Consider the following 9,136-nt stretch of genomic DNA (forward strand, 5'->3'; position numbering starts at 1 on the left):
CTCCCGTGACACCTCTCCCTCCCGCTTGCGCTTGGCGAAGCCCTGCCGAGATCCCCGCTACTTCCACCACCACGCCGTCGTGCTGCTGGATCTCCATCAACCTCTCCTTCCCCCTTGCTGGATCAAGAAGGAGGAGACGTCGCTGCTCCGTACGTGTGTTGAACGCGGAGGTGCCGTCCGTTCGGCGCTCGGTCATCGGTGATTTCGATCACGACGAGGTAACAATTGATCCAACGGCATAATGATACCAAGCCTCGGTATGAATGGCATATTTTCTAATCTTTCTAATCTTCAAGCGCATTGCATCCATCTTGATCTTGTGATCATCGACGACATCCGCAACATGCAACTCCAATATCATCTTCTCCTCCTCAATTTTTTTTATTTTTTCCTTCAAGTAATTGTTTTCTTCTTCAACTAAATTTAACCTCTCGACAATAGGGTCGGTTAGAATTTCCGGTTCAACCACCTCCTATATAAATAAAATCTATGTCACGTTGGTCGGTATATTTGTCATAAACAATAAATGAACCAAATAGTTATAAAAAGATAATATATACCACATCCGAATCATAGACAGGACGAGGGCCGACGGGGGCGGATACCAAAACCATCGCACTATGTAATAAGAAGGAATAATAAAAGTAACAAAATTAGACAAGTAACTATCTAAAGTAAGAATTTTTTTCCTTTCAGAAAGAAGATAAGAACAATAGGCTCACCACGGTGGTGCTGGCAACGAGATCGGCGCGGGCGATCGACGGCGGTGAAGACGGGGACGGGACGTGACGGACCGCTAAACCTAGACAAATCTCGGGGAAAATGGAGCTCGGAGGTCGAGTTTCGAGAGGAGAAAGATTAACTAGTGTGGCTCAGACATTTCATCGAACACCTCATGTGCATAGGAGGTGAGCTAGAGCACCCAAATGCCCTCCCCTCGCCGGCCAGAAAAAATAGAGCACTCTGGAGTGCTCTGCTGTGGCGATGGGGTATATATAGGGAACTCATTGGTCCCGGTTCGTGGCACCAACCGGGACTAAAGGCCTTTGGTCCCGGTTGGTGCCACGAACCGGGACCAATGCCCCCTTTAGTCCCGGTTGGTGGCACCAACCGGGACCAAAGGCCTTGTGCTGCCCCGCGTCAAAAGTTTAGTCCCACCTCGCTAGTTGAGAGAGCTCGAGAGTGGTTTATAAGCGCTGCTGCACCCACCCTCTCGAACTCCTCTCAACTGCAGGCTTTCGGTCCTAACCGTTCTCTTTGCCTGTGGGACCTACTAGGCCTTCTGCGGGCCTGAATCCTGGCCCATGGATGGGTTTCTAGTCGTATTCAGGCCGTGGTGGCCCAGTAGGTGGCATAATTTTTTTCCTCTGTTTTTTTTCTCTTTTGCTTTATTTGTTTTGTTTTGTTTCTACTTACAACAAAAAACTTATTTATTTTATTTCTAATTACTTATGTATTTTACTTTAATTATTTTATTTTTATTTATTTTACTGCTGCTATTTTTACTTAATTTATTAAGGTTTATTTATTTTAGTTACTATAGTTTATTTTATTTTATTTTATTAAGGTTTATTTAGTTTTATTTATTTTATTAAGGTTTATTTATTTTATAAATATAAAAAAATGAACATAGATGCGCTTATAGAGGAAATTCAACCTAAATTCATAATAAATTTCTATGAAATTTACTGTGAATTTAGGTCAAATTCCCTGTATAAGGGCATCTATTCTCACTTTAAGACGAGCTCAACAAGGCAGAGAGGGACGGGCTTATAAACTGGTGTGAGCGCCCTTCGGTTGGCGAGGTGGGACTAAACACTGGCCGCAACTAGGACCAGCCCTTTAGTCCCGGTTTGCGGTAGGAACCGGGACTAAAGGGTGGTGGGCCAGGAGCGTGGCCCATTGGTCCCGGTTTGTCCCACCAACCGGGACCAAAGGGTCCGGACGAACCGGGACCAATGCCCCCACGAGGCCCGGCAGGCCCTGGCCGCACGAACCGGAACCAATGCTCACATTAGTCCCGGTTCGTGACTGAACCGGGACTAATGTGAATATTGCCCTGTGACCAAAGCCCAGTTTTCTACTAGGGTCACGCTGGGGAGGACGAGAGGAGGGAGAGGGAGCTGGCCACGTCGGCCTGCGGAGGCTTGCCTGGAGGCAGCAGCAGGTAGCTGCATCCAACAAAAAAACGTGTGGGTATGCATGCAGCTTGGATTGAGGCAGCATGCAGGTTTGTTGGTGAAGTTTGTGCATGCATTGGCTTGCTACCGATCGATGCTCACATGCTTTGCCTGATCGCCCTCACGTGTTCACACCCTTTGTCTGTTCCGTCGGTAAACGCCGTAGATAACACCAATACAACGTGTTCTCTCCTGGCCGGATCGATATCAGGGGCACGCATCAATACTAATGTGGCAAAACGAGAGATATGAGCTTTTACAATCCAGACCAGCTTCGTCCGTTGGTTCCAACCGAAGTATCGCTGCACAGCACCGCTAGGCACCGGAGAAGAAGAAGCTAGCGTACGGCCAATTTGCGCGTCACGAGGGAGGCAGGCCATATCCATATGTTGAGGGTTGCCACACATACCAAGGAACAGTTGATGTGGCCACTTTATATTTCCTTGCCTTGACGTGCGCGCGTATGCATGACCTTCTTCCGGTACCTACCGGAACTCCTCTCCTGGGCCTCCCCTTCTTCCAGCTCTTCTTGATAAGGCCACACTCCGTAGAAGAACAGCACCTTGCGATGAAAATGGCGAGAGCCCTGCTCGTCGCTCCTCTTCTCGCCTCGTGCTTTGTGGCGCTCGGCCTGTCCGGCCGCGCCGATGCGGCGGCCGAGACGAAGACCGTCGGTGTCTACGAGCTCAAGAAGGGGGATTTCTCCATCAAGGTCACCAACTGGGGTGCCACCCTCATGTCCGTGATCCTCCCCGACTCGAGAGGTGATGAACTGACACGCTTCTTTCTTTGTTCCCCTTCCGTTACCGTTACTTCTGCAAAATAACTGGCATCTCACCCTTGTTCGCTTGTATAGGAAACTTGGGGGATGTGATCCTGGGCTACGATACGGTTGCTGAGTATGTGGTAAGATCATGCAAAAAATGCCTCCGTTTCTTTTCCTAACACAACATGGTTCAGTTTTTCTTTAGCCGCTGACAAAGTTGGTTTCTGCTTTTGCATCTGGATCGTGCGTACTGTGCAGAATGGCACCGCCTACTTTGGAGGGTTGATCGGCCGCGTCGCCAACAGGATCGCCAACGCCCGGTTCACGCTGGACGGGAAGGCCTACCGGCTGGTTCCCAACGATGGCAACAACACGCTACACGGTACGTACAAGAGGAAATTTCTCCTCCCCTCCTCCTACGAGCTGCGATCGGTCATCTTTCTGCTCTTGTGCTCTAGGTGGTCACCGGGGATTCGATAAGGTCGTATGGACGGTGAAGGAGCACGTCGCCGGCGGCAGCTCCCCATTCATCACTCTGTACTATCATAGCTTCGACGGAGAGCAAGGCAAGGAATAATTTTGAGCCCTTACAATTTCTGATATTTTCATCGAGAGAGGGATTGCACATGTGGGTTCAGTCTTAAATGATCAATCTGGGGAATTTTCAGCCAATTTAGCACAGCCATTTAAAATTGGACAGTTTTTGTAAGATAGAACTGGTTGATTTGTGCTTTTTGTTACTGATAAGTCCCGGAGTTTTGGTTTCTGTTAAAATTCCCAAGAGTTGCGGTTTCCTGTTACCTCAGTCCCAAAAGTTGTATATTTGTGCAATTTCCTCTTAAATCAAATTGAGGAGCTCTTCGCTTCTCATTTTATTTCAAAACACAAACAATTTTAACGAAATAGCTGAACTTGAACAGGGTTTCCAGGCGATGTGGACGTGCACGTGAAGTACCAGCTCTCCGGCCCGCACGAGCTGAGCGTGCGCATGAACGCGACGGCGCGGGGCAAGGCCACCCCGGTGAACCTCGCGCACCACGCCTACTGGAACCTCGGCGGCCACGGCAGCGGCAGCGTCCTCGGCGAGGAGGTCCGCCTCTTCGCCTCCCGGTACACGCCCGTGGATGCCGCGCTCATCCCGACGGGCCACCTGGCGCCCGTGGCCGGCACGCCCTACGACTTCCGCACGCCGGCCGCCGTGGGCTCGCGCATCGGTGGTCTCCTGAGCCGGGGCGTTAATGGGTACGACATCAACTACGTCGTGGACGGCGGGGGCCTGCGCCCGGTGGCAGTTGTCCGGGATGGCGCGTCCGGTAGGGCGATGGAGCTGTGGGCGGATCAGCCCGGGGTGCAGTTCTACACCGCCAACGGGCTGAGTGGCGTGAGGGGGAAGGGCGGCAAGGTCTATGGCCGATACGGCGCGCTCTGCTTGGAGACGCAGGGGTTCCCCGACGCCGTGAACCGCCCGAGTTTCCCGTCGCAGATCGTCCGGCCGGGGAAGGTGTACATGCATCACATGGTGTTCAAGTTCTCCTTCTAGTATAGCTAGTGGTAGTGTGGTACCCGAGCTTGGTCGTTTGTCAGGCAACACAGCCGCTCTTGTGTTTTGTGTGCTGTCTGAATTTGATCGGTTGAGCTTCAATGGAGGAATAAAAGCTTGCATGCTGCAGGTTCAAGCTTTTTTTTTTATTGAAGAGTAAAATGCACTCAAGGTCACTCTTTCAATCTGGAAAAATTTCAGACAATTTAGGCCAACCATTTTAAAATTTGGACATTTTTTTGTAAGAATCGGTCAAATTTTCAGAAAATCATCTAAAAAACATGTTAAATGGTCAATCTGGGGAATTTTCAGCCAATTTAGCCCAACCATTTGAAATTTAGAGTTTTTGTAAGATAAAACTGATGGATTTGTGTTTTTTGTTACTGATTAGTTCTAGAGTTTTGATTTTCTATTAAAATCCCCTAGAGTTGTGGTTTTGTGTTACCTCAGTCCCAATAGTTATGTTATTTGTGCAACAGTCTTGCTAAATCTCAGTCGACCGAGTCTTCGTTAAGTCTCATTTGATGCTATATCCATGAGATCACATGTTGAGATCCATGCAATTTTTTTCTTCTAGCTTTTTTTCCTTGCATATTACGTCACTTCGTTGGGACTTGGTTAAATCTCAATTGACTGAGACCTAGCCACACCCTTTGTGCAATTTCCTCCTTCATCAAATTGAGGAGCTCTTCACTTCTCATGTTATTTCATAACATTTAACGAAGTAGCTAAACTTGAACAGGGTTCCCAGGTGACGTGGACGTGCAGGTGACGTACCAACTCTCGAGACCGCACGTGCTGAGCATGCGCATGAATGCAACGACGCGGGGCAAGGCCACCCCGGTGAACCTAGCGCACCACGCCTACTGGAACCTCGGCGGCCACGGCAGCGGCAGCGTCCTCGGCGAGGAGGTCCGCCTTTTCGCCTCCCGGTACACGCCCGTGGACGCCACGCTCATCCCGACGGGTCACCTCGCGCCCGCGGCCGGCACGCCCTACGACTTACGCAGGCCGGCGACCGTGGGCTCGCGCATCGGGGGCCTCCTGAGCCGGGGCGTCGATGGGTACGACATCAACTACGTCGTGGACGGCGGGGGCCTGGTGGCGGTCGTCCGGGACGGCGCGTCCGGCAGGGCGATGGAGCTGTGGGCTGACCAGCCCGGGGTGCAGTTCTACAAGGCCAACGGGCTCAGCGGGGTGAGGGGAAAGGGCGGCAAGGTCTACGCTCGGTACGGCGCGCTATGCCTGGAGACGCAGGGGTTACCCTATGCCGTGCCCATGAACCGCCCGAGCTTCCCGTCGCAGATCGTCCGGCCGAGGAAGGTGTACAGGCATCACATGGTGTTCAAGTTCACCTTCTAGTAGCTAGTGGTATCCGAGGTCCCGAGCTCGCTCATTTGTCAGGCAAAACAGTTGCTCTCGTGTTTTGTGTATTGTCTGAATTTGATCGATTGAGCTTCGAGGGAGGAATAAAAGCATGCTGCAGGTTCAAGGTTTTTTCATCTTGAGCTTCAACTTTCTTTAGCAGCGTGTTTTGTTGGTGGTAATTAGAACTAGAGAATGAGAATTGAAGGGATATGAGACTTCAAATCTATTATTTAGTTGGAGGGATTGTGAACTCATAAGAGGATAGACATGAGACTTGGTAATTCAACTCACACCATTTTATTAAAAGGGGAGGGGTGAGAGTTAGAAGGGAATTATTTCAGTGAGTATATCTTTACCCTTCATCCTAAACTTTCTTGTCTAGTCCTTTGTCAATTCCCATGAACCAAACAAGGGAGTACAATTTCTTCTCAAATTCTCACACGTATTTCCTATCATGCATCAAACAGAGGATTGAGAATAGAATGACTCGTCCCATGTCAAATCTCAACATAACTTCCTACTCTAAACTTGCATTCTCCTTCCCAAATATTGCCAAACACGCTGCAGGCGTTTTATATAGGTGTCTCAGAAGGGACCTCCTATTTAGCGTGTAGTGCGCCGGATAGTGCGCAAAACTGCACCCTGGCGCAAGTTGGCCCCCACCTTGGGCTGGCCAACTTACCCAATTTGTTGTTTCTTTTCCTGGCATGAAGCAGACTATTAGATTGGTTTTTTAGTTCCGAAAAAAAATAAACTAGACCCTCTTTGAGTCTGTTTTTTCAGAAAAGAAACATGTTACTGTAGCAACTTAGAAAATGAACGTTGATTCAAAAAATGTTTATGAATTTCAAAAAAATGTTCATGAATAAAAAACTGTTCCAAAATTTCAAGAAATGTTTTTTTATTCTAAAAATGTATAAAAATTCTTTCTCAGTTTTAAAAAAACCATGAATTTAGAATTCAAAATATATTCATGAATTCAATACATTTTTGGTAATTTCATAGATGTTCCCAAATTTTAAAAAATGTTTCTAAGTCAAAAAATCTCGAATTTAAAAAAAATTCCGAAATTTTGAAAAAATGACCGTTGATTAAAGAAACCACAAATTTAGAAAATATTCATGAATTTCAAATATTGTTCCAAAATTCAAAAAATGTGCATGAGTTTCAACAATTATTCCCGAAATTCAAAAATTATTCTTAAATTCAAAATGTGTTTACGAATTTAAAAATTATTACGAAAAATTCAATAAATTAAATTGAATTGTAATATGAAACAAATAAAAATAAAATACTCAAAAGAAAGTAAACACATAGAAAAAGAAAATTCGTTTTCTGAATATGCGCCGGCCCATATGCGAGCGGTCGGGGAGGTAGTGCGCGTTTGCTTTGCTATTCTCCGACACGCATGATTAATAGGATTCCCGGTCTCAGAACTCAACTTCTCCGAATTAATTACTTGGGCCCAGAACATGTTGATTATTTGGGCTGAAATTAGAACTCACCAGCCGAGCCCGTCTAACGATCCCATTATTCTCACGGGGTCGCAATGACGGCGCCGACGACGAAACAACCGCCGCCGCCCCTCCCAAACCCTCGATGAGCCGGCCTGCGCCGACGGCCGGTGACGGTCCCCTGCCGAGGGCGCCGAACCGGAGGTGGCAATGCCGCCAGGAGGAAGAGGCGGGGGCGAGCACGGTTACGGGGAACCGGCGACCGCCCACGGAGGCGGGGACGACGAGAACTCATCCCGTTCTTCGCCCCGGCCGCCGTTACCGTTGCTACCTGGCCTCACCGTAATTCCCCCAGCGTCTGAGGTTTGCTCCCATCCTCCTTCCAATCTTAGGTCTATGAGATGGTACTGGGAACCTGAATGAACTGTCTCCACAAATTATAGAAGGAGCAGAAGAAGAAACATAAGCATATTTGTGCAATTTCCTCTTTTCATCAAATTGAGGAGCTCTTCGCTTCTCATTTTATTTCAAAACATAACCGATTTTAATGAAGTAGCAGAACTTGAACAGGGTTTCCAGGCGACGTGGACGTGCACGTGACATACCAGATCTCGGGTCCGCATGCGCTAAGCGTGCCACCCCGTGAACCTCGCACACCACGCCTACTGGAACCTCGGCGGCCACGGCAGCGGCAGCGTCCTCGGCGAGGAGGTCCGCCTCCTCGCCTCCCGGTACACGCCCGTGGACGCCGCGCTCATCCCCACGGGCCGCCTGGCGCCCGTGGCCGGCACTCCCTACGACTTCCGCACGCCGGCCGCCGTAGGCTCACGCATCGGCGGCCTCCTGAACCGGGGCGTCGATGGGTACGACATCAACTACGTCGTGGACGGCGTGGGGCTGCGGCGGGTGGTGGCCGTCCGGGACGGCGCGTCCGGCAGGGCCATGGAGCTGTGGGCGGACCAGCCCGGGGTGCAGTTCTACACCGTCAACGGGCTCAGCGGGGTGAGGGGGAAGGGCGGCAAGGTCTACGGCCGCTACGGCGCGCTCTGCCTGGAGACGCGGGGGTTCCCCGACGCCGTGAACCGCCCGAGTTTCCCGTCGCAGATCGTCCGGCCGGGGAAGGTGTACAGGCATGACATGGTGTTTAAGTTCTCCTTCTAGTAGTAGCTAGTGGTATCCGAGGTCTGTCGTTTGTCAGGAACACAGTCGCTCTTGTGATTTGTGTAGTATACTGTTTGAATTTGACCGGTTGAGCTTCAAGGGAGGAATAAGAGCATGCTGCAGGTTCAAGGTTTTTCATCTCGAGTTTCAAGTTTCTTTATAGGTGGCACTAAATGGACCTTCTATTTAATGCGTAGTGCGCTGGATAGTGAGCAAACGTGCACCCTGGCGCAGGTTGGCCCACACCATTGGCGGCCAAACCTATCTGATTTGTTGTTTCTTTTTTTGACACTAGTAAGCTTGCACGTGCAACGCACGTCTCAAATCTTAACCAAATGAGATGCACGCTAATATAGAAAAATAATTCTCGATATATATGAATTGAATAGATACACAATATTTGTGATGTTGCTCAAGTTATATTTTCAAAGGTGGGATGTCAATGTCATGTTGCTGCATAGAGATAATAATATATTCTTTCATTCATTCGGTCTCTGATATGTTGTAAATTTATAGCATTAAATCTAGTAATTGATCCTCTGAATCGCCATTGTAAAATATATTGAGTCATTCGACAAGCTAATTCCAGTGTGATACGTCTCAATACAACATGATTCACTACACGGCATGTATTATCCCGAGAAAGATATGTTTGGAGAGCAAAATA

General features: G+C 48.9%; 1 protein-coding gene and 2 pseudogenes across 1 annotated transcript; all 3 read left to right on the plus strand.

The window, feature by feature from the left end:
- The first annotated feature begins 2,614 nt into the window (after positions 1 to 2,614).
- LOC109765784 (uncharacterized) lies at positions 2,615 to 4,635 on the plus strand. Its single transcript, XM_020324557.4, has 5 exons — positions 2,615 to 2,944; positions 3,037 to 3,086; positions 3,205 to 3,328; positions 3,405 to 3,512; positions 3,867 to 4,635. Exons 1-5 carry the CDS (start codon positions 2,644 to 2,646, stop codon positions 4,484 to 4,486), a joined length of 1,203 nt encoding a protein of 400 aa, XP_020180146.1. The 5' UTR covers positions 2,615 to 2,643; the 3' UTR covers positions 4,487 to 4,635.
- A 114-nt stretch (positions 4,636 to 4,749) lies between these two features.
- LOC109765781 (uncharacterized) lies at positions 4,750 to 6,076 on the plus strand (annotated as a pseudogene).
- A 1,442-nt stretch (positions 6,077 to 7,518) lies between these two features.
- On the plus strand, positions 7,519 to 8,591 carry LOC109765782 (uncharacterized; annotated as a pseudogene).
- The last annotated feature ends 545 nt before the right edge of the window (positions 8,592 to 9,136 follow it).

The sequence above is a fragment of the Aegilops tauschii genome, chromosome 7 (assembly GCF_002575655.3).
Source record: "Aegilops tauschii subsp. strangulata cultivar AL8/78 chromosome 7, Aet v6.0, whole genome shotgun sequence".
In the NCBI taxonomy this organism is placed as follows: Eukaryota; Viridiplantae; Streptophyta; class Magnoliopsida; order Poales; family Poaceae; genus Aegilops; species Aegilops tauschii.